Source organism: Equus asinus, chromosome 23 (assembly GCF_041296235.1).
Source record: "Equus asinus isolate D_3611 breed Donkey chromosome 23, EquAss-T2T_v2, whole genome shotgun sequence".
Taxonomy (NCBI): Eukaryota; Metazoa; Chordata; class Mammalia; order Perissodactyla; family Equidae; genus Equus; species Equus asinus.
In genome coordinates, this window is record NC_091812.1 from 37,530,923 (window position 1) to 37,557,061 (window position 26,139).

At 43.2% G+C, this 26,139-nt stretch overlaps 1 protein-coding gene across 4 annotated transcripts in view; it reads right to left on the minus strand.

The window, feature by feature from the left end:
• The window catches only part of LOC106824262 (histone-arginine methyltransferase CARM1-like), a 255,969-nt gene extending 236,618 nt beyond the window's left edge, over window positions 1–19,351 (minus strand). For all 4 annotated transcript variants that reach the window (XM_070495701.1, XM_070495700.1, XM_044756825.2 and 1 more), the window contains exon 1: window positions 19,120–19,351. In XM_070495701.1, the coding sequence (XP_070351802.1) occupies window positions 19,120–19,297 (178 nt within the window). In that variant the 5' untranslated portion in view covers window positions 19,298–19,351. The remainder of the gene's footprint in view (window positions 1–19,119) is intronic.
• Window positions 19,352–26,139: the final 6,788 nt, after the last annotated feature.

The window sequence follows — 26,139 nt, forward strand, 5'->3', positions numbered from 1 at the left end:
ATTTTTTTAGCATCTCTGGAGATATTCATGTGATCTTTTTTTCCTCCTTAGATCTGTTAAAATGGTGTATTATTTCACTGGATTTCCTAAAGTGAACCAAGCTTGCACTCTTGGAATAAATGTCAATTAATCATGGTTTATCAGTTTTTTATTGTGGTGCTGGATTCTGTTTGCTAATGTTTTATTAAGTACTTTTGCATCAATATTCATAAGTGGTACTGGTAATAATTTTCTAATACTGTCACCAGCTTACTTACTTGTTAGAAAGAATTTCAATACTCTGGAATAAAGTATGGAACACAGGTCTATCTGATCTGTGAAGGTTTGGTAGGATTCCCCTGTGAAACCATCTGGATCCGGTGCTTCCTTATGGAGTAGCTCCCTTATAACTTTCTCTATTTCTTTCACGGAAATTGGTCTGTTTAATCTTCTATTTCTAACAGAGTGAATTTCTTTAGAAAATTGTCCATTCCGTACAGGTTTTCCAATTTACTTGCACAGATGTTGGGAAAAGAGTTTCCAATGATTTTGTGTGTGTGAGGAAGATTGACCCTGAGCTAACATCTGTTGCCAATCTTCCTCTTTTTGCTTGAAGAAGACTGTCGCTGAGCTAACATCTGTGCCAGTCTTCCTCTATTTTGTATGTGGGACACTTCCACAGCATGGCCTGATGAGCAATATGTAGGTTCCAGCCCAGCATCCGAACCAGTGAACCCAGGCCACCGAAGCAGAGGAGGTGAACTCAACCACTATGCCACCAGGCCAGCCCCCTAACAATTTTTTTTTTAATTCTTCTCTTTCAATCATTATTTCTCCTTGCCAATTCTTATTTTGAATATTTGTGCTTTCTCCCTATTATTCTTCATTAGGTTAGTTGGCAGTTTGTATATTTTGCTACTTTTTTTCAAAAAAATGGTTTTGACTTATTAATTATTATCTACTTTTGTTTATAATTTCCCCTCCTTTTCCATTCTTCTATTCTTTGGTTTTTGCTTTTTAACATACTGTAGCTTCTTGAGTTGGGAATTTAACTTGTTAATTCTCATTCTTTCATTTTCACTGATAAAAGTGTTTAGGGCTATGAATTTTTCTCTAATCGCTACTTTAACATATATATATATCACATAACATATTGTTCTTCTATCTTCTTCCTCATTTTTGGTTTAGTGTTAGATATACAATTAAATACATTAAATTTTCATCATCAGTCCTTTTGCTGACGCTCATCTATTCATGTCTTAGTGGGATTCTAGTAGATTCTCAAGAAGACTCCTGGATACAAATTCCTGAGCTCTTTCATATTTAAAAAATACAACAGAAGCCAGCCCCGTGGCCGAGTGGTTAAATTTGTGTGCTCCGCTTCAGTGGCTCATGGTTTTGCTGGTTCGGATCCTGGGTGCGGACATGGCACAGCTCATCAAGCCATGCTGAGGTGGCATCCCACATGCCACAACTAGAAAGACTCACAACTGAAAATACACAATATGTACCGGGGAGCTTTGGGGAGAAAAAGGAAAAATAAAATCTTAAAAGAAAAAAAAACGCAACAGCGCTACTCTATTGCCGATGCACTTGTTATGGGGTTTTTGAACAACAAACGTTGTTTTTGAACGTCTAAAGCCAGCCTAGTACTCTTGCCTTTGTCATGTAGTTCTGAGGACTTTTTAAAAAGTCTTTATAAAGTCTAACAGTTTTACTCAGATAGGTCTCAGAGTTAGTTGTTATGGGTCAATATTCCCTGATACCCAGTAAGCCCTTTCAATATGTAGATTCTGACCTTTTATTTGCAGAAAATAAGGGGTTTATTCGTTTTTTTGGTTTTTGTTTTTTGTGGTGAGGAAGCTTGACACTGAGCTAACATCTGTTGCTAACCTTCCTCTTTTTGCTTGAGGAAGATTGTCCCTGAGCTAATGTCTGTGCCAATCTTCCTCTATTTTGTATGTGGGACACCTGCCACAGCATGGCTTAATGAGCTGTGTGTATGTCCACACCTGTGATCCGAACCAGCAAACCCCAGGCCACCAAAGCAGAGCATGCAAACCCAACCACTACACCACTGGGCCAGCCCCAAAGGTTTTTTTTTAATCATAGTTTTAAATATTAATTCTGTTCCATTGTTTTATATATTTTTTCAGGGACTCCAATTATAGCTAATTGGATCATCTTTGCCTAAATTTCACTTCCAACACATTCAGTCTTACTCTTTTTCTTTTTTAATCTCATTTTTTATTCTCTTGGTATTTTCCTGATTCTATTCAATGCTCTTATTAAATTTTCCTTTGAATCTCTTATTCCTTAGAGAATTTTTAAATTAGTTTTAATTTCATATATGATTTAGACAATTCTACATTTTTTTATGGATTTAATCAACCTTTATTTTAGTCTTTTTAATTTTGTGCCCATTTCTGTTCTTGGTTTTTAAATTTCTGTTTCAAAGTGGGTTCTTTTCAAATTCCCAAACACCTATTTGAAAATATTTCATTCCTTTTCATTTAGTGAGTAGTATTTTTATCAGCTAAATTAATCTGATTCTCAGTTCCTGCCATATTTTGTGGTAGTTATATATAAATGAAGACTGTTTGTGCCTCTGCATTTCTGTGTACAGGTCAGGTGGTTTGGAGTGGTTCAAGAGATGCCTGGTTCAAAAGCACACTCTTCTCTCAGGGTAGTGAAATGTGGTTGAATTTCTAAACGGCCCCTACTTTTGGAATCAGGCCTAGGGTGTGGGGCTGTTTGTTCTTTGCTTTTTCTTTTGCCTTGGAGGATCACAAATGTACTCTTTTACTTCTCTTCAACATGTGTTTTCCAAAAGGTGCCTCTCCATTTTAAACTTCTCTGCTCCTGAAGTGTTATCTCTCCAAGATTGCCTCTTGACACACTGTTTACAAGTTTAAGACTCTTCCCTATTGTGAGTTTCCTGATCTACAAGGTCACTTTTTTTCCTCCCAGCATTTTCACTCTCATGGTGGACTTTCTCCTTATGGTGATAGTTTTAGATCAGTATCAGGCCTGCTGCTAGTTCTTTCTTCTCTATTCTGCACAATTTTTCAGGAACGGCCCTTATAATCCACAAGGGCCTACAATAGGAGGATGAGAGAGAACTCACTGGGATTCCATGTTCATTTTTGTAGTTGCAGGTATTTTCAAGTTTGGACAGTATTTGTCTTCTTGTTATGCTGAGAACATAAGTTTTAGTTCTTCTTGTTGTCATTTTGTCTTGGGGGGAGGATATGTTGGGAAATTAAGAGTAAATCTTAATTACCATTACCATTACCTCAACTGTCCAGCAAATTAAAATGTTTAATAAGATTGCGCTACAACATAAAACACTCCTAATAATGGTCAGCTGTGAGAGCCCTAGTTTTCTATCCTTGTCATAATACATATCCCAAAACATGTTTAGTAATTCTCTAGTAAATTGTTGGTGTACACTATCATACCTGAAAGGACCTAGGAAGACTGAGTATCTCAGAATCACAGACGACTTACATGTATTGGAAGGTCTGTCCAAAAAGACGGGCCCCTCCCCCTACCAGGGGTTAACTAGCCGAAGGTGAAAACTGTGAGACAAGAAGGAAAGGCAGACTGCGAGGGGCAGTTACATAGTACATGGGTATCCAATAAGAGATCTTTGCTGAATAAGAAATGCGATGTTTGCTAATTACTCTCAAAGGCTATTATAAAAATGGATATGGGTTCATGGTTCTTTCTAGCCTTCCTTACTCTACCTCTCACGCCTCAGTTCCTCTGTGTTATATATTTCTTGTCTCTTATTCTGTTAATATTACCATTAATATAATCTAATGGCATCTTTAATAGAAATTTCATTCTATGAATTTAAGAGCTGGTGGTCTCCACAGAGATATTTAGGAGGACCAAGTCAGAAAGCGTAAGGGCAAGAAGGCAGCTTTTCATAAATTTGGAGACTCTGGGTTCACCAACTTCTGCCAACAGTCTCTGTTTCTCTCAGTTAAAATTATCAAGAGTAAGAATCATGCAGAACTGGTTATTTTATATTATTGGGAAGGTGGTATAATAACACATGCACAGAAAGGTGTTTAATAAATAGTTATAAATAAATGAATAGATATCAAAAATAATGAAAATGACCATGACATTTCATAATCTTGCTACTTGCCAATGAGAGAACATGCTGCTTTGACAAAGGTTTATTTAAAGGCTACTGCTCTGCATCAAATGATATGAAGTCCCTACTTCTTAGGCTCTAAGCTCCATGGAGAAAAGTGTCTTCTCTAGCTTCCTAAGGGACTTGATTTGCTAGAAATTTCAGGACCTTTTTAAAAGGCAGGTGTTATCTACAGATTACAAATATGTTTGGTCCCATGTGAACTGACCTAGCTAAAAGCATAACAACACATTTAAGAAAGAATCAGGGAGGGACTGGCCCTGTGGCATCGTGGTTGAGTTCAGCATGCTCCACTTCAGCGGCCCAGGGTTTGCAGGTTCAGATCCCGGGCGTGGACCTACACCACTTATCAAAGCCATGCTGTGGCGGCAACTCACATACAAAAAATAGAGGAAGATTGGCAACAGGTGTTAGCTCAGGGCCAATCTTCCTCATCAAATAAAAGAAAGAAAGAATGAATCAGGGAAAAAAGAGTGGGAAAACCTGAAGTTTATTTTCAAAACACTAAATGATATTTTTTGAAGCAGACATTACAAATTAGCTCAACTGCTTCTTCTCATTTGTCATATTATTATTTTAAAGTTCAGGCATACATTCTGATTAGCAAAAATTTGCTCCAAGAGGAACAAAATTAACTAATAAAAGTAAGGAAAAATGATTAAATTACAAGAAGTATTACAGAAAAATTAGCTCACTGTGATAATGGCTGGGTAAATCTGATGTGGATCCTAGGTCCATATTTTCCAAGAAAAAATTAGACTTTCTGCCCTGGAAGCTGCATAACTATACCCACTAGAAGCAGATCCTACTGTACATCTTCCTGGAAACACAGAAATGATTAAGACACAATCCCCGACCTCAAGGAGCTGAAAGAGAAGGGCCACATGAGAATATGCATAAAAGAAAGAAAAGAAAGTGGTATATGGAGATGCTTCAATACCAGAGAATGTGTTGCCATCCTTACTGGAACATCAAGGAAGCAAACGCTTTATAAAACAAACAAACAAAAAGCCCTCTTGTAAATGAAAAAGAAAAATCACGATTCCTGGGAATCAAGAGATAAAAATCACATAAATTGGCTAAGAGAACACATTCTAAATATTCCCTAAGGAGACTGCGGGAGAGAGAGCTGAACTGGACGCTGGTGCCTGGGCTCCCACCCCGGCCCTTTTCTGTCCTAGCAGGCAAGCCTGTAGATTCATTCCACGTCTCTGAACTGCAGTCTCCTCTAATGCTATTCTTATTCTATAGATCAAAACAGTAATCTTCTTTGCCTATAGTGGGCGTGCTCTCTGCTCTTCTGATCTGATATTCCTAAAAATCTAAGGAAACAGAATTCATATCCTGAAGGATTCGTCATCTGTGGAAAAGGATTGAAAAACTTCCTTCTCTGAGGAAGAAAAAACGTGAAATCAGAATTGAGTCTCCCTATAAGGAAAAAGTAAGCTTTATCCAAAGGAAATGCATGAAGCAATTACACAGCCCTTCTGTCTTCCATGCACAGAGCAGCCCTGTGACAGCTCAGACTCCAGCCCCAACGGCTGGGTTTGCACCTCACCCCTGCTCTTTCCTCTGAATGCCTTAGGCCAATTCCTGAAACGTGCTGCACTCTTTTCCCAAGTGCAGCAGGGCATCTCACATTAATGTGCAAGATTTACAAATACCTGGGCATCTGTGGTGTCATTAGCTGGACTTGGTTAGGCTAAAAGCAACGCACACGGTTCAGATTGACTTTCCTCTTCCCTGTTCTCATTTATGGATTTTCATTCATCTTTGATTTTCTGATACCCAAGAACCGAGGTATAGGTGTTCTCTCTAGCCTGTTCAGCATCTATCTCCACGTCTTTTAAAATGTAAATTCTACACGCATGACTGTGTAAATGTCAACGTTTGTGAAACATGCTTTAGATAATGACTTAAAGCCACAAAACATGGCTAGTACAAAAAATGGCAATATCCAGAGAGCGTACCAGTTGTTTATCCCCTAAACGCAGCCAATCCACAGTGAGGACTCCATCTACCTCCCTCCCTCCCGCCCCACCTCCTTTCCTTTCCTCTTCTCTCTTTCTTTCTCCTCTCCCATCTTGTGCTAACTTCTTTGTTTCATTCTATAAAACTTCACTGTCATTTCTAGTATTTGAAATACTAGCATTGTCTCCCTTGTAAGTGACTTAGTAAAAGTACTTCAGTGTCTGAACACACACATAAGGGGAATTTATCTTCAGTGCCTCTCTTCCCTGCAGAGAAGAAAAGCTGGCTAAGCCCTCCAGACGAAGGAAAGGAGTCACGACAATGTAAAGCTGACCAAAACGTAAATAGAAGTTACCACCACGGGATTCTTCTTCCTCATATAGAGGGGCCTCTTTCCACCCAGTGCAAAGGGAAGCCAGCAGCACACTGGAGCTGACTTCCTGTTCCAATGATACTGCAGCTCTGCCAAGAGATTCCATATAGTTTTACGTACTTGCTTTATACATATATACACATATACTAAAGTTTAAATGCAAACTCTGAGACTTTCAGGGCTGGGCTGTGTCTGATAACTAATTTAAAAGAGAAAGATCCTTCACATGGTATTTGTGTTAGAAACACAATACATATTTTTCTCAAACAGGCCTATAGGAAGTCCAGCACAGATAAAGCCTCTGATGCTTTCTGAATGGCACTAGAAGGTAATTTCTGTGAAAGTGGTGACTTCGTTTTGTTGTCTGCTGGTGGCAGGAAGACTAAGATGGCTCCCAATGATCACCACCTTCTGGTATTCATGCCTACATTACACCTTCCCCTCATGTGTGGACTGGCCTAGTGACTAACCAATCACTATAACAAAGGTCACGGATGTCACTTCCATGATTAGACTGCATAAGACTGAGACTTTCTTCTTGCTGTCGGACTCTCTCTCTCTTGCTGGCTTTGAGGAAGCAAGTGGCCATGCTGTGCAGGCTCAGGTGCCAAGGAACTGGAGGCAGCCTGCAGCCAACGAGCAACAAGGAAGTGAAGCCCTCAGTGAACAACACTCCAGGGACTAAATTAAGACAATAACCACACAAGTGGGCTTAGAAGACCATCCTTCCCAGTCAATCTGTATGTGAAACCTCAGCACCAGCCAGAGCCTTGACTACGGCCTAGGAGAGATGCGGAGCAGGGGCCCCAGCTCAGCCATGCCCAGACTCCCCACCCACAGAAGCGGTAAGATAATCAGTGTGTGTTGTTTTAAGTCACTAAGTTGGTGGTTACTTATTACACAGCAATGAACAACTGCTGTTTCCTCAGTGCCTTGAACAGTGCCTGGCTTATAGTAGCTATGCCATAAACATGAATTGCATGAATCGATTAACGAAATTAATTCCCGTCACTGATACGGGGCGAGTTACTGAAGAAAGTCAGTAAGTTGTTCATCACAGTGCTGCTGTGTACAACACAACTAGGTGAATAAACTCTATTTTCTACAGCAAACATTCTAACAAATGCAATTTTATAAAACAAACATGTAGCAAGTAAATACAATTTCCCATAACAAACATGTTAAACAAGCTTTTCAGTAGTCATAATGGCCTCAAGGTTGACTCACATTCCCCAGGAGATAACAATACACTTTCTACAGTTAAAAACGAAATATTACTGGAGACCTTTTCACCCCTCTTAGCAAAGAGGCTGACCAGGACCTCGATTTCATGATGACAAGATTCAGAATACGCACGGCTCTAATATAAATCGTCCTCTCCCCTGACCTGGCGGATGCTCTTTATTCTTTATGCCTTTATGGTTCCTAATTGGAAAATACGCTTCAACCTTCTCACTCACATTCTCAAAAGCACTGAGGTCAACCTCTTCCCTTCTTCTCAAGGTTTCTCATTAAATACTCTTGTGATTTGTGGCCTGTGATTTGAACTTCAATTTTAACCAAGGATAAATAAATTTTTTTTAATTTCTCATTACAAGTTATGATAATTCCTATGAAAGCAAGAGGGCTGAGATAAATGGCGGTGGATGCAGCAGGATGGGTGGCTATTTAGCATGATGAAAAGTCCTTTCTGAAACTGAGACTTTCAAACGTGGAGCTAAAAGATAGTGTAGGGGAGGAGGACATTTCCTCTCCCCAAATGTGGGTTCGTCTGGCCGGAGAACGAATTAAATTCACATGAGACAGAATAGCAAGAGAAAATTAAACAAAGCTTTATGAGGAACCATGGCCCGGGGCCTTTCTTCCCAAAGGAAGAAAGGGCACCGAAGAAGTGGGGTGCACATAGTGGTTATATACCCCCAAACAGGGTGTTTCACATGTGATTGAAATGTCCCTTTTACAACAGTCATGAGGCTGCTCTGTCAGCACAGCGCTTGTTGGAGGCAGATAGGTCTGCTGTCTCAGTGAGCACCGCAGGGTGGCAGGTGTGTTGCCTCGGGCTGGGGGGTGGTCACAGATGAGCGCTGCAATCGGTTCCCAGCCTAAAGAAAGATGCTTAATCTTTAAGGAGATGCCAATGTTGGGAGGGGGAGGGAAGTCAGTTATAGGAGGTTACCAGAGAAGCACAATAAAATGCAGATTCTAAGTCCTTGCCTTTGGTATTGATTAAGAGTTTTTAGAGAGAAGGTCATCTCCTTTCTTCTTCCTGTTACAGAGAGGGAGGCACCTTTACAGATAGAGATTTACCTTACAAATGTAAATGTGTCCTAACGAAGGGCAAGTTCCATTCCTCCTTCCCTGTCCCAGTTTATCAAAAGCAATCAGCCTCAAATAATCCTGATGCTAAAGAGACATATCTTGGGGTGGCCAATTCCAGGTCCCCACAATAGGAAAGACCCAAAAATACAAAGGGCTGGGATGAGGATGTGGACATGGAATAGCATTTCAAACAGAAGGAAGAGCACATTAAAAAGGCCCTGAGAAAAGCTCCTCAGCAGAGAGGTTAATATTAGAGTCAGCCATATTGCGAATGTGAAAGACAACTCAACACAATGAATCACAAAATCTATTTTTCTCAAACATTCCTACGGGAAGTCCAGCATAGACAAGATATCCTGATGCTTTCTGAATGGTACATTGGCATTAGCATGTAAGCTTCATACAAGTAGCAGCTTTACTTTACAATTGCTTGTAAAATGTCTTCACATTCTTTTTAGTTGATAATTTTGACTCGATTTACTTTGAAAATTAATAGAAGTGATTTTGAATTTTTTTCACTTCTGGTTATTCGGTTGATTTTCCCCATAACTTGATGAGGTAAAAATGACCTCAGCTCCCAGGAGAGAAAACTAAGGTTCAGGCAGGTTCAGTAAACCTGCCCAAGGCCATGAAGCTAGTAAGTGAGGGAATCTGACCTGGTAGATCCCACCACGTTGCCATTCTAATGGTAAAACAGAGGTTAAATGGGGACAGGCAATTAACAAAAGAAGGTCACAGGATCTTATTTAGACGGCTGGCCTGGAGTTTGGAAAACCTCAATTCTGTCTAAAATATGCCAGGAGTGACACTGTCAGTCACTCTACCATCTCACTAAGGTTTATAAGCTCATCGATGGATCCAGCTGCCTCCAAACAACAAGAAAATGCTTCCTCATTCTTTGAGCAAATCCAACTTTGGGTTTGTGGCTAGAAGTCCTGCTTTACCACAGGCTAAAGACTGGGCAACTAAACACAAGACGGTATCAGGGAAAGGGGGAAGTAGTCAAGTTCTGAGGACAATATACCTGGGACAAAATGGATCAATAAAATAAGGTCAGCATTATCTACCCTCCAGGTTACTGTGAGGCTAGAGATCCTGTGTCTAGCACCTACCACGAAGGAGTAGCTTAGCTAAATGGAGGTAAATATAATAATTAGAAAGTGATATGGGATACCCAGCAATCTCTCAGACCTGAATAAAAGAACTTATTCAAGGATGTAAGATCAGTCCTCTGAGCAAAGGATTTGTCTCCTATTAAAATGCTAATGCGCTGGGAAAACCTAACTCCTTCAGCTTTTATCTGCAAATCTACAGGGTGAAACCCAGGCTAGAAGGAGAGGAAAGCAGAGGGGATGGGGGTGGGGGCAAGTTCGCAGGCCCTGGGGATTCATAAGGGAGGACAGTCTTGGGAGGAGAGGATGCTGATAACAGAACACACTCACTCCATCCCTGCTTCAATCTGCCAGGAGTTAGAGTGCACACCACCTGCGGCCAAAGGAGAGGGAAGAGGAAGGAGGGATTTTCATCACAGGATGGTTCTAATCCGGCACATTTTTATAAGCCCCATCTTTTAAAGGAATTGTTTAGTTCAAATATCCCATGGCTATTCACAACACAAAGCACAAATATCATGTCAATGATATTTCATTTTCTTGCCTCAATAACGTCTTTATTTTGAATAATAACTCTGAAAATTAAGGGCAACTATGCTATCTACAGTTTGCTCACAAGACCCATGCCTCCCTTCTCTTCCCAGTGGCATCGACTGTGAGTATTAATCAGTGGATTGCCTGTCTTTGAACTGGCAAAGTTTATTCATCAGTACTGAATACACACCACAACTTAGTAAGGCTATTGAAAATGGGGGAAAAGGGGATCTTAAAGGGTCTTTATTTGGTCAGGAAAACCAGTCTTTTCATCTATTTCCACTTCTGGTGTCTTTAGACTCAGATACACAAGGGCCTTGAATGGTTTTCCATTTGTCATCCATTCGAGGTACCATTCCCTCCTGACAGAGGAAGGAAATGCTTTCTCTGCACTGGCACACATCCCACAGTGTTGCAGCACAAAACCAGGGCTAGCCGAAAGTCTCAGTTCGGTTGCATTAAATACCTTCCCTGGAAAGCTGCTGGGAAATCATGAAAGCATTGCTTTCGGTAAAATAACAATAAAAGAAAGAAGTTACTTGGCAGGATTCTGACTGGATTTCACACTTTAAAACGACTCTTCAGTGCAAGAATAATATCTAAATCGTCGCTGGGATTAAGCAGTAGCAAGGTCGGATTTGACTGAATATAAGAAATAGTCTACTGTTGGCAGAGGAACTACTGTGCCAAAGACATAGACAGTCCGGGTGGAGCAGTGTTAGAGCAGTCTGAGTTTGCGATTGCCGGGGGGCAGACAGGGGAGGGAAGTCTACATGTTTCCTGCCTCATGTGTCCACATGAAGGGAGTTCTGCTAACATGCATGAAGACTGTTCTTCATTGTCGCAGAAACTGGGTTACAAGAGTGAGAGTGGTTGGTATTTGCTGCCAAGGGGCCAGGGGTGCTAACCACTCTGCAGTGTCTCTCATGATCAAGAATTTTCCCAGCACAAATGCGATTTGTGTCCCATTGAGAAATACTGTGCCCCAGTAACAATTTTGGCCTCTCTCCCCAACCCCTCTCTCTCCCCATGGGGTTCTCTGATTCACGCCTTTGGGAGAAGGACAGGAGCCTGCCAACCCCAGCCCCTTCCCTGCTTGCTTCCTGGTCGGTCTGCCTAAAGAGGAAGTGTTTTCTGGGGTGCTCACCTGAAGTGGTAGGCTTGCAGGGCTTTTTTTTTTTAGGAAGATTAGCCCTAAGCTAACTGCCTCCTCTTTTTTGCTGAGGAAGACTGGCCCTGAGCTCACATCCGTGCCCATCTTCCTCCACTTTTTTATATGTGGGACACCTACCACAGCATAGCTTGCCAAGCGGTGCCATGTCCGCACCCAGGATCCGAACTGGTGAACCCTGGGCAGCCAAAGTGGAACCTGCGCACTTAACTGCTGTGCCACCAGGCCAGCCCCTTGCAGGGATTTTTTGCTTTTGGGTGGGGGGCAAGTTCAATTTACAAATGCAGAATTAGGAAGTCTATTGTGCTACACAGCAAAACCCATGCTCTTTGATCAGCTTTTTCAGTAATTGTGATGAAGAAGGCTATGACAGTTCCTCTAAAACCCCTTTGGTGTGAGTGCGTGCATGTGTATTATATCGTACAGGACTTGGCTGATCCAACTGGCAGTTTTAAAACATTGTCCTTACATTCCTTGACACTCCGCCCATAAAGAGGTGGGGTCTATAGCCTCTCCCCTTGAACCTGGGCAGGCTTGTAACTGCTTTGACAAACAGAGCATGACACAGGTGATGTCAATTGATTTCCACAGGTGAGTCACAAAAAGTAATGCAGCTTCTGCTTTGTCTGCTGGCAAAGTCCCACTTGGAATCTCCATGAAAGAAGTCCACAGTGTGGAGAAACCATGCAGGAGGAAGCCAAGCCACATGGAGAGGCCACATGTAGGCTCCCCATGGATAGTCCTAGTCTTCAAGTTATCTCCATTTTATGAGTCAGGGCTCTCCAGAGAAACAGACCCCACAGGATGTGTGTATATGTAGAAAGTAATTTATTTTAAGGAATGGGCTCACACAATTCTGGAGGCTGACAAGTCCAAAATCTGCAGGATAGGCAGGCAGGTTTGAGACCCAGGGAAGATCCAGTGTTGCAGTTCAAGTCCAAAAGCTGTCTGCTGGCTGAATTCTTTCTCGCTTAGGAAAGATCAATCTTTATTCTAGCAAGCCTTCAACTGGTTGGATGAGGCCCACCCACATTCTAGAGGGCAATCTGCTTTACACAAAGTCACTGATTTAAACGTTAATCTCATCCAATGTTTGACCAAATATCTAGGCACATGGCCCACCCAAAGTGACACAAAAAATCAACCATTGCACCAGCCTAGAGGCCAGCTCAGGTGAATGAAGACTTCTTGGATCCCCCAGACCAGGCTGGCCATCCGCTGAGTGCCAATAAGTAACCTCAGTCAATGCCACAAGGAGAAAAGAATCGCCCAGCCAAGCCCTCCCTGGTTTCTTAACCCACAGAGTCTAGGAGCATTATAAAATAGTTCTTGTAAGTCACCACGTTTAGAGGTAGGTTGTCATGCTCTAATAATGACTAGAACACTAGTTTTAACTCACATTGCTCCCGACTCTCCTAAGAAGCATCTGCTACACTGCCCATCTCCAACACACCGAATCCTTCTAGCCTCGGGGCCTTTCTACCCGCCATGCTTTCTGCCTATAATATTCTTCCTCCACTCTTTGCTGAGCTTGCTCCTTTCATCCTTCCTGCCCCAGAACAAATACTACTTCCTCAGAGAGGCCTTCCCTGACCACATGCCCTAAATTGGCCTCCTTCCCTCTCTGTGTCTCTATTTTTTTTTTTCATTCTGTTCATTTTCTTCAAAACATTTATCTCAACGTGAAATTATCTTGCTGTGTTTTTTGGCTATCGTCTTCCCCCAGTTAAAACACTAGCTCCGTAAAGATGGGTCTTTATCCAGCTCATTTACTGCTCGCATGGTGATTAGCACAGCACATGTGTTCAATAAAAATATTTGTTGACTGAAAAGTAATGAATGTCTATGTCGTATGTAGGTGACTGACTTCAGGATTCCGTCCATAGGCCTCAACTTACTAACTCTCTTACCACAGAATTTAATGAAGGAAGATTAATACTCCCGTGTGATACAAAGGCTGTTTTTCTCTGACTTTTCTTCTGCTCTTTTTTTTCCTCCTCTAATGAGATGCGCAACCACTGGGAAACAAAAAACATAGCATCCTTTCACAATACCTCAGAGACAAAAAACACTGCTTTTTTATACTTGATTATCTAGATGGCTTATTTATATATTTTCAAAACACTTTCAGATTAATTAAAAGATAACTCTAAATTGAGAAAAGGAAGAAATGATCTCTCTTCTCTCCTGGAGGTCCACTCTACCCTTAGCATTTGGTGATTCAGTCTCTGCTCTTAATTTCTTTCTCTTCCAGCCCCCTAGCCCAGGGCTCACAAGGAGCTTGGAGAAAAGGGTGAAGAAGAAGCAGGCCCATCCTCCTCTCATTTTTTGTTTCCCCTCCATTTTCCAGTTCTTTCATACACTTGAGGTATGGAAACAATAGATTTTTCTTCCCATCACCTGAACTCAAGTCCTTACCCACAGGCCCTTCCTACCTGCAGGCACCCTCCAAGCCCAGCAGACACCCATCTCCATCTACAGACCTACTAATTCCCTTATATTCCGACCCTCCCTTATAGTAATCCTATCTTTTATTTTTGTATTTTGCTTCTTTGACATCTGGGGCCTTGCAGACCCTGGAGAGACTGCCCTTCCAGGGTGAGCCAATTCCTAGAGACAGCAACTAACTCGCCTGCAGCACATTTTTCAGATATAAACCAAACCATCCAAAGCCCACACCCCAACCACCTGCTTCACTGGGCTCTCACACTCCAGGCCACTATCCACCAGCCCTAATCAGGTACCAAACAACTAGGGACCGCCCCTACACCCCGGAGCCCACTGAAATGATCCAAACTAGCCAATCTAGGCCTGCTCACCCTGCCTCACCCGTTCCTTCCCACAGAAACCACAGCGAAGGCCCTTGTCCACAGTTCCCCCCTCCCTCTGCCTCCTGACCACCCCAGGTGCTTCTCCCTGTGGCTCCCCACGGTGGGGTGTGTGTCTCCTCTTGGGAACTGAGTAACAAACTATCTTTTCAGTCGCAATTGTCTCCTGATCTGTTGACCTTACTATACCTCCAATTTTCTGGTACTACACTATCTTTTAAAGGATCCCTCTAGACTGCAAGTAAAGCCAGCATCTTAATCATTTGGGGACAACTCAGATTCTGCACTTTTGGTGTTCAGTACTTTAAGTTTTATTTTACCAAGATTTAAAAATTTTTGAGTTAAATCACTGATTCACTCAAGAAACATTTATTGATGCCTTGTGTGTAGTAGGTATTGTGGAAGGCTCTGGGGAGAGGAGGAGGGGTTCACCACGCTCGCAGGCAGGCTCCTGGTAGGATAGGGACTCAAAAAATATTTAAGAACAGAAGGAATGATTGAATGTCTTCGCGGAGTTCACAAGCTAGAGCACATTAGTTGCTGGATCCCTGGTGTGTTCCCTTCATAAAATAATTGTCAATTTTGGGAGCTTTAAAATAGAACAAACAGATTTGTCTTGTTCTGTTCCGTTTGTTACATGACAAGCTATTCAGATTGGGAATCTAAAAAGTTATTCAATTTTTCCAAGTTATTACCAGATTTAATTGAGTTTTCTTTGGAATATCTTCACAAAAATACAGCCTAGCTATCCCTCAGAACAGCCTGAGGAAACTGTTGTTTTGGGAACAGAACATAAATATATTATTAATAATAATAGTGAACATCACCAAAGCAATCCTGAGAAAAAGAACAAAACTGGAGGCATCATACTCCCTGATCTCAAAATATACTACAAGCTATAGTAATCAAATAGCATGGCACCGGCAGAAAAAGACACACAGATCAATGGAACAGAACTGAGAGCCCAGAAATAAACCAACACATCTTTGGACAGCTAATTTTTGACAAAGGAGCCAAGAACATACAATGGAGAAAGGAAAGTCTCTTCAATAAATGGTGCTGGGAAAACTGGACAGCCACATGCAAAAGAATGAAAGTAGACCACTATCTTATACCACACACAAAAACTAACTCAAAATGGATTAAAGATATGAATGTAAGACCTGAAACCATAAAACTTCTGAAGAAAACATAGGCAGTAGGCTCTTTGATCTTAGTCTTTGCAATATCTTTTTGGAAATGTCTCCTCAGGCAAGAGAAACAGAAGAAAAAATAAAAAATGGGACTACATCAGACTAAAAAGCTCCTGCACAGCCAAGGAAACCATCAACAAAATGAAATGACAACTCACCAACTGGGAGAAGATACTTGCAAATCATATACCTGATAAGGAGTTAATATCCAAAATATATAAAGAACTCATACAACTCAACAACAAAAAAACAAACGACCTGATTATAAAATACGCAGAGGATCTCAACAGACATTTTTCCAAAGAAGATACACAGATGGCCTACAGGTGCATAAAAAGATGTTAAACATCACTAATTATTAGGGAAATGCAAATCAAAACTATAATGAGGTATCACCTCACTCCAGTCAGAATGGCTATAATTACCAAGAGAAGAAATAACAAGTGTTGGAGAGGATGTGGAGAAAAGGGAACCTCACACTGCTGGTGGGAATGTAAATTGGTGCAGTCACTTTGGAAAACAGCATGGAGATTCCTCAGAAAATTAAGAATAGAACTAGCATATGACCCAGCTATTCCACTGCTGGATATTTATCCAAAGAACACAAAAAAAGGAATGAGTAAAGATATATGCACCCCTATGTGCATTGCAGCATTATTCACAATGGCTGACACTTGGAAACAACCTAAGTGCTCACTGACGGATGAATGGATAAAGAAGATGTGGTGTGTGTATGTATATATATACACAACCGAATACTATTCAGCCATAAGAAAATATGAAATCGTGCCACTTGCAACAACATGGACGGACCTTGAGGGTATTATGCTGAACAGAATAAGTCAGAGAAAGCCAAATACCATATGATTTTAATCACATGTGGAAGATAAAACAACAAACAAACACATAGACGCAGAGAATAGATTGGTGGTTACCAGAGGGGAAGGGGGGTGGGAAAAGGGCAAAAGGGGTAAAGAAGGGCATTCATACAGTGATGGATGGAAACTAGACTTTTGGTGGTAAAAACGATGTAGTCTATACAGAAGTCGAAATACAATGATGTACCCCTAAATTTATATGTTATAAATCAATATTACCTCAATAAAATAATAATAATAACAACGGTGAACACTTATTGAACACTTAATATATGCCAGACTTTGTACCAAGCAAGGTGTATGCATTATTTTATCTAATAACAAAGCATGTGTATTATCATCCTTACTTTTCAGATGGAGAGACTGAAACTTGAAAAGGGTGAATAATTTGCTAAAATGTAGCTCAGCTAATAAAAGACAGCACCAGGATTTGAATCCAGGTAGTTACTTCAGAGTCTACTTGTTTAACAACTAATTCTAGATACGAGCTAAGACACTGTATACTTTCCTAAAGATACATTGCTTAGACCCAATCTTAAAGTCCATCAAATAATCTGGGCCAATCTTCATCCCAGGAGAAATCCTACCCATTTAAAATCCTGCTACTAAACCTACAATATTTGAGTACACCAGAATCTTTCTTCTTATTCATAGTTCATTAGAATTTGTTTCTAAGCTTGCTCTGCCTGACCACCATCCACAGGGGTCTAGTTGGTCCTATAGTAAAATGAGGTACTTTCTTAAAAGCACCAGAATAGTTTCTCTCCAAAAACATTCCATAAAGAGTGGTAAGCTTTAATAACTGCTTTCATTTGCAGCATGCATTTTAGGACTCAAGCTGTTATGAGAGTGAGTTCTCTGCCTCCTTGTTAGTGACTCTTTCTGAAGGAATTTAGTTAAAATCTCGTAAAATGACTGCCTGCCTTGGCTTTAATTAATCTTTCCATTTCCATTAGTCTAGTCTAACACATACCACAGAGGTCATCTCTAGACTCAATTTACTGCATTCAGGAAAAGCTTATTCCTCTGAGTAAGATAATTATGTCCTCATAGGCCAGGCATCGGGTGACACGTTACAGAGTTTACCACTTTAGTCACCATAAACCTCAGATATTTCTTCTCTTGACACACACTTGCGCGAAAGAAATTCACAGGACATCAGGTAAATCTCAGATCTGCTCTTTTGTTTCTCTCTGTGTATGGCTACAGAGTAAACAAAATTACCATAACAGGCAGACTGAACTCTTTTCTGGCGCCTTGAGTTTCCAAATTCCCAGGAGAAACCCTGAAAGCTACTCTCTTTTCCCCCTTGCATCCAAAGGAGAAATCCAGGAGTTGCTGAGTAAGGCTTCTGATCCTTTGCCAAGCCGCCAGCTTCCTGAGCCGCTAGTCGGGCGGTATTTAATACTTCTTTCTCAAAGACCCGCCCATCCCCAACCCAGCCTAGAGTAAAGCGAGAAGACACAGACGAAGGCTCTCATTCATTCCACAGCAAGCATTTATCGAGTGCCTACTCCGTGCCTGAGTCGGTTCCGAGGCCTCGGAGAAACCTCAGTGAACTTGTATTCTGCTTATGACTGAGCAGCCGCGGGACAGTACTTGCCAGTGATTTCAAATTCCCGCCGGAAACAAACCAAGGCGCGGAGCACGTTAAACTCAGAATCTTAGACGTCAGGGTCGGAAAAAAAACCCAGAGTCCTTGGAGCCTTGCAGCTACCTGGGGCTCTGTCCCCTACATTTACCAAAAGAGAGTATTTAATTTGAGCTGCGGGGAGGAGGTGGCCCTCCTCATATTCATATGCAAAGTTTTGAGCGCGAGCATGCGCATTTTCTGGGGCCAGCCACTATAGGTTTCCTCCAAGTTTCAAGAAGGTCCGGGATCCCAAAACAATTAGAAGCCTTCCCTCAACACATCCACAGCTGGAAGAACCCAGGGGACTGCACTTGCAGTTTTGGGTAAAGGTCACTTTTTGAACCCAAAACTAATGCCTAGTAGACGTCACCTTGGCCGCGACAGCCGCTCAGCCGGTGCACACCCCGCCCAGTCCTTCCCATGCTTCAGAGCTGCGCGCACCAGCCAGCTTCGGGGTGGCTGCGAGGGGACCCACTGCCTTGGAAAGGGAGCGGGAAACACGCAGGTCTGGTGGGAAGGCGGCCTCGGTTCCCCGCAAGGAAATCACGCGCCTCTCCTCCGGACCTCCCTTGGGACGTCTCTAAGTTCTGGCCCAGACTGGTTCTCAGGGCCCGTCTGCCTGTGGCTGCAAAGTTCTCTGAGAGCAATAAACACACAGTTGCATCCGTTGGGCCTTTTCGGGACGAGAGGGGTAGCCCCGCAGGTCCCTTCAGCGAGCGGCTGGGGAGCACACCTGCTCAGTTTACGGAGAGTGCGCAAACCGCACTTCCACACGCGCGTGGGGGGCACACACCGCACCCAGGACACGCGCGCCGGGCGCACGGCCCGCACTTATTCACATGCACTTCACAGGCAGCCGCACCTTTCCACACGCGCGCCGGCCCACACACCCGCGCCCGCGCGCACAAGGGCCGCGACTTCCGAGCGAAACTCGCGTGTGGGTCGCGCCCAGTACTTCACCGTCTGTCACCGTCGCGTCCGCCTCCTCCCCCGCCGGGTGCACCTCTAGCCGCAGAGATTGAGGGTGGGGGGCCGAGAGGGGCGCAGTCCCGCAGAGCTGCTCCTCGGTCACGAAGCGCAGTTGCACGCGGCACTGCAGGGGCGCGGGGACCCGGGCCGGAGCGGGGGCCGCAGCCATGGTGCGAGCGCCTGTGCCCAGAGCCCTAGTAGCGCCTCCTCCGCCGCGCGGCCGGCGCTCCAAGAGCCTGCCAGGGGAAGGGGAGGGACTTGGAAGTGCTAGACACCTTCCTCACCTCCGCTGCAAGTTGAGTCCTCGACCTGTGGGACGCCCGCTGGCTCCTGCCGGCACCTGCCGCCCTCTGCATCTCTGCCACCGCCCCCTCCCCGCAGCGCGCTGGACCGCCGCGCCCCCCAGCCGACAGGAGAGCGCGGTACGCGCCCGGATGGGCCAGCCGCCCGCGGGACGATAGCTCTGAACACAAGTTTGGAGAGCGCGCGAGGCACCTGGAGGCCTTGGGGTTTGGAAGCAGAAGGGTGACACCTGCTGTTCGTTGGGACTGCTCTGCGGGCGTGGGCGCAGGGTGGAAACGACCCTGGCCCGGGCTCTCTGCTTCGTGGCACTCGCTCTCGGGGCAGTTCTGGGGCTACTGGCGCCCACGTGTGAGCAGCCGTCGTAAGTACCGAGCTCCTTCCTCCCTGTCAGGGTCCCCACAGCAGCAGCGAGGTGGTGCGGATGCCCGGAGATTTGTGCAACTGGCTAGGCCTGAAGGACCACTTTCATCCCTCATCACTTAACCCGGAATTGAAAACTTGCTCCTGGACTGTGAACTGTTTCCCTAGACGTGGGCTGGAAGGGCCAGGGAGTCCTTTTTTTATTATTGCTATTATTTTACCAGGGTCATTTTGGCTTACAACGTTGTGTAAGTTTCAGGTGTACATCACTGTATTTCAGTTTCTGTATAGTCTGCATCGTGTTCACCACCAACAGTCCAGGTTTTATCATCACCACATATATGTGCCCCTTTACTCCTTTCACCCTCTTCTGGACCCCCTTCCCCTCTGGTAACCACTAATCTCTTCTCCTTATCTATGCGTTTGTTTACCTTCCATATATGAGTGAAATCATACAGTATTTGGCTTCCTCTGTCTGACTTATTTTGCTCAGTGTAATACCCTCAAAGTCCATCCATGTTGTCACAAGTGGCATAATTTTGTCTTTTTTATGGCTGAGTAGTATTCCATTGTGTGTATATACACCGCATCTTCTCTATCCATTTGTCCATTGGTGGGCACTTCAATAAAATGGGTATAGAAGGAAATCACCTCAACATAATAAAGGCCACATATGACAAACCCACAGCCAACATCATACTCAATGGTGAAAAACTGAAAGCTATTCCTCTGAGAACAAGGAACAAGACAAAGATGCCCACCTTTGTTCAACATAGTACCAGAAGTTTTAGCCAGAGCAATTAGGCAAGAAAAAGAAATAAAAGGGATCCAAATATGAAGGAAGTAAAACTGTCACTATTTGTGGGTGACATGATTCTATATATAGAAAACCCTAAAGAATCCGCCAGGGTCTCTTGTTCCCAAGTTGACACCTCACTCCAGAAACTACCTAACCTAGTCAGGTGGCTCCAGCATCAAAAGATGGAAACTCTAAACCCTGGGGAGCCAAATCACACCTTCTTAGTCTCCTGTGCCGAGAAATTGGTCTTCTGCTGCAGGGGGTTAAGAAAAGGAAGCAGTCCTTCTTTTGACGAGAGTTGCCCACAGTCATAGATTCCTGTGCCATCTAAGGACCTTTTCTTAAAATTCTGAGCCAACTTTTGAGCGTCCTTGGTCTGTGGCTTCCTGACAGAATGGATTGAGGAGAGGAAGCAAGGACTGTAAATTCATTCCCATTCCATCAGGAGAATGTCCTTATTAACTAAGCAGGCTGACTTTATAAATATGAGCTTCTCTGGAAGCCCCAGGGTCTGTAACTTCAGAGTTTCTGGCTGGGACTCTTAAACCCACCCAGGCTTTATGAAGTCCCTGGTCTCATTTATCTCCCCCCTCTCACCCCACCTTCCAGGGCTCCTGAAGTGGCCTCTGGATCCTCCCCTTATTCCCTCCCAAGCCTTTCCCTCCCCCTCCTCTTGCTCTTGTCTCTCTAGTATCTAAGGACCCTGCCATTCCTTCCTTTTATCTCATTCTCACTTCCTATTGCCTCATGGCTTTGATTTGTGACCTGGAAGCCCCTAGGAATCAGAGAGTCTTTAAAGAGTTAGCACTGTGGAGAGGGTTTCAGGTGTGAAGGCCACAGAACACCTGCATCCTGCCCCCACCCACCCTGACCTCCTCACTGTGTTATTCTGCCTCTCCTGCTCCCAGCCTCCTCGAAGCATGTCTTGCCTTCTCCATTCCTTTCTTCCTTCCCAAGCCCTGCCTCAATGGCACTAAATACTATCATGGTACCCAAGACCCTCCAAAGTAGCAATTGGGCCTCTTTATCCTTCTGTCAAAAAGGTTGTTCATCCTTCACATGCCGTCAGCTGTTAACTTGGAAAGTAAATCAGCGTAGAGGGGAGAAGGGGACAGATTTATACTAAAATGTGAATGAGGGTTGAAAATAATTCATATGGCACTTCAAAAAGGGCAAGATCTTGACCTTAGTAGAATTCCCAACATACTCTCAAGAAACCTGGAGTTCTGTTACTTGGAACAAGCAAATAAAAAGGTTATAACAGTTTTTCCTCACATTAATGCAGGGGGAAGAAACCCAACTTAGGCTAATTTGAGCAAAAAAGTCAAAATATTATGATTCACTACAAAGCTGGGAAGTCTAAGCTTTGGTCATGACTAGATTTAGGAACTCAATTAAGGTTGACCAGATGGTCTTGCCTCCTCCTTACAGACAGGCCTTAGTCACATGCTGGAAGCAGTCACTGATTTACAGCCTTTCCACAAAGGCAAGGCTCCTTCTCCTCGAACTCCAAATCAGCTTGGGTCATTTTAAAATGACTGGCTTGCTGTGATGGGTCTACCCAACTTGTGGCTTAGACCAGGGAGACTGGAAGCTGACTAAATTCACATCATCCAAATGAGGGATGAGCAGATCACCAAAGGAAGGAGACAGCTGGGATAGCAAAGCAAGAAGTACTCATGACATCTGACACAGAGTGCTTGCTACATGCCTGGCCCTGTTCTAAGCACGTTACTTACATGAATTCATTTACTCCTCCCCACTGTCCTGGGAGAAGCATACTGTTGTAATCCTTGTTTTGACTGATGAGGAAACTAAGACACAAAGATTAACTAACTTGCCCAAAGTCACAGCTTAGAAGTAGTGTAAGTCCTCTGCAACAGTCAGACACAAAAGTAAGCCCATGAATAGCCCTTACTACCGCTTCTCAAAGTTAGCAGCTAGTAGAATAATTCCTTAGTATTCCAATGGATACAGCTCAAGACCTTTAAGAGTCCCCAGAATTGGGAGCACAGAAATATTTCATACTTTCCCACTGTCTTTTCATCCTCCCAACCTCACACAGAAGGTTAAGAATTCCTTAGACTTCCCCTCCCTCAAGTGTTTCACCTCCTAGTTTTATCTACACATGAGCAGTCTTTGCCCTGGTGCCAACACTAGCAGAAAGTTCCATGAATCATCTCTTCTTATTTACCAACTAAGTATAAGGTAGATTTGCTCACATCATCTATTTGAACCATCACTGAATTCTACTTTCTGTCTTGAGTTTATCTCAAACTTCTATTTTCTGTCTAACAGCCATCACCTTCTTCCACCTCTTCGTTTCTGTCATCAGTACTTTCTTTTCAGGGCCACCAGACTTTTCTAAAAATCAGTTCAGGAGAGTTCCTGAGAGGACAGACAAGCTCCAGCCCGCAGTGGGATATTCACTGAGAGCAGCTGGGCAGACTTACCTGCTGAGTTCCAGTCTCTAGCCTGCCAGCCTCAGCATGTGCCAGGGGGAGGCTGTGTTCTGCCAGCTGAATGAATTGAATGGAGGTCAGAGGATCGGTCTTGGGAAACCAAAGCCGTGCTCCAGACTCTTTCCTCTTGCTCTCCTCTAGAAAGGACAAGTCCTCTCAGAAGTGAGGGGAGGTCCCCTGGCACATGGTTTCCCTGAGAGATCCCACCACTTCTACCTCCTGATGGACTCTGTTGTCAGTATAGCATCAAAAGCATTGACTTTTTTCGTGTGTATGATCTGTGTCCAAAGCTTTGAGAGATGCTTTCTACCCTCTCCCTTCTCCAAATGACACACAGAAAAGAACTTCTGGCCAACCTCATTGGCTGTAGCCTCTGGCAGCAAGCTCAGCTCAGCCTCAGCATCAGAAGGGACATTATCAGACCAGTGCTGAGCCGAGAAAGAGAAAGGAGCACCAAAACTGGTTGCATACCTGGGTGAACATATGCCCCTTTGTCTATCTCCTGCCTTCCCCAAGGAGCAGCCTGATCTGTTAATGGATGGCGATTCAATAGCTGAAGTCTAGCCCAGGCTCTTCTACCCCTGAGGAGCTCTCCCTTGGCCTGTAGCGGATCTCACCTCCTGGTCCAGACCTTGCTTCACAGAGACTCAGACCAGAGAGCCCTCCTGCTCCCCCGCCTGATTTCACAGTGCATTATCCTCAGCAATGGCAGCCACGCTACTGATCATGGTGTTCTACAGAAAAAAAACCTGTGCCTCAGCCACATAACAAATTTCTACACATCATGAAGCAACACAAGTAATTAAAACAGAATATAATAATCTTCATGTGATCTAGCCCATCAAATAGAGTTGATTCTCATTATTTGCAGATTCTACATTTGTGAATTCACCTGCTTGTTAAAATTTATTCATAACCCTCAAATCAATACTAGCAGTGTTTTCACGGTCATTGGCAGACACGTGTGGGTTGGTGAAAAGTTTGAATCACCCGATGTGCACATTCCCAGCTGAGGCTGAACAAGGGGACGCTCTGCCTTCTTGTTTCAGCTCTCATCTTGTAAACAAGTGTCTTTGTTGCAGTCTATTTAGTGCCACGTTTTTCTCATTTTTTGTGATTTGTTGGTGATTGCAACCCCAAGCGTAGTGCTGTCCGGTGTTCCTAAGTGCAAGACGGTCATGATGTGTCTTACAGAGGAAGTACATTGTTTAGATAAGCTTTGTTCAGGCATGAGTTATGGTGCTGGTGGCTGTGAGCTCAATGTTAATAAATCAATAATGTGTATTAAATAAGATGTCTTTAAACAGAAATGCATAAATTGTTTTATACATAAAACAAGGTTATACATTGATTGGCTGATGGAAATGTGACCAGAGGCTCTCAGGAACCTAACCCTGTATTTCTCCTAGAAGCCATGGTTCAGTATTTGCTAATTCAGCGTTAGCAGCAGCTTTATAGAACATAATTACAGAGAATAACAAGAACCAACTATATTTTACAAAATAATGCATTTTTGATGGTGCTTGGCAAAGAGAGGCCTGGAATTCTTAAATGGTGTCCTTACAAGATATCATTTCAAGGCTTAGGCCCCATAGGGCTTGGTGATGGGCCCACCTCCTATTCCTGCTGAGGTGAGAGGAGGCAGTTGGGGAGGAGCTAGATAGTGAGGGAGCATACTAGGCATAGTAACTAGACTCGAGTGACTAGAAGAACTAATTACTAGAGGAAATAAAATGCCCTGCCCTCACTGTGAGAGATGGGGAACATTACGGAGAAAGACACGAAGCCTGTTTTCTTCTTCCTTTGAAAAGAAACTATAGAGAGAGAGAGAGGGAGGGAGAGACAGGCAGAGAGAGAGAGAAAATGATCCAACAATTACTCTCTACACCACTGGTCTTCAAGCTGAGGTATGTGAAGCCTCGGCATGGAGCATTTTAAGGGAATGAATTTCCAGATCTTCCACTTCCACGAGAACTTTTCCCTAAAATTGATCTTCTTGAGAAACACGCTAAGTGGAGATGCAGATTCCCCTGTCCCACTGGTCACCTTATTAAGGAAAGACAGCTTCTCCCTCATCGCAGTTCTACCACAGCTAATTATCATGGGGGATGAAAACATCTAGCGCACCCAACAAAGAGGTAATTCAAAATATTGCTCTAGGTATACGAAAAGGAGATGACTGCAATTATTTCAAAAACCAGATGATATCCATTTTTTTGTCTTTAACAAAATTGAGGGAAACCTAATTGAGTTGTCAACTAGAAGATCGTTAAACTTAATTTTTGATAATAGCTGTCTATGTCACTCTTGGCAACTCCCAGCAATCACAGGGGTCATGGAATAAGGGGTCCCGATGCTTAAGCTTCCTTAGCTTCATGGATAATCCTCATCTGTGATTATTTAAAAAGTATAACGGTAATTAAATCAAGAGTTTTTAAACAGAGACTTATGGTCATAGAAATGTTTTAAAGTTGCCTTTAAATTTATACATATTTTCACTGCAGAAATTATGATAAGGTTAGCTTAAAATATTTTAAGCAATAAAATATATTACAGTTAGGATACAATTCTATGAAGGAAGTATAATGGAAATAAGATTTGAAGAAGATAAAGAAAACATGTATAATTTCTGATGATAAAAGAGCCTGTCCTTGTTTTCTTTAATGGGTGATAGTGAATATCAAATAACTATATTCGTTTTCTTTTTTAAGATTTTATTTTTCCTTTTTCTCCCAAAGCCCCCCAGTACGTAGTTGTGTATTTTTAGTTGTGGGTCCTTCTAGCTGTGGCATGTGGGATGCCGCCTCAGCATGGCTTGATGAGGGTGCCATGTCTGCGCCCAGGATCCAAACCAGTGAAACCCTGGGCCGCCAAAGTGGAGCACGAACTTAACCACTCAGCCACGGGGCCAGCCCCAGATGTCACCTTTAAAACGTGTGTGAGTAACCTATGAATTTACAAAATTCTTTTAGGAGAAAGCAAATTTAAAAAAAGAGAAAAAGAATCCCCTAACGCTGCTGCAGACAATCAGAATAGAGAGGCAGGCCATATCTCCGGCTGATGGGGGATCTTGAATGGGGCTCCTTT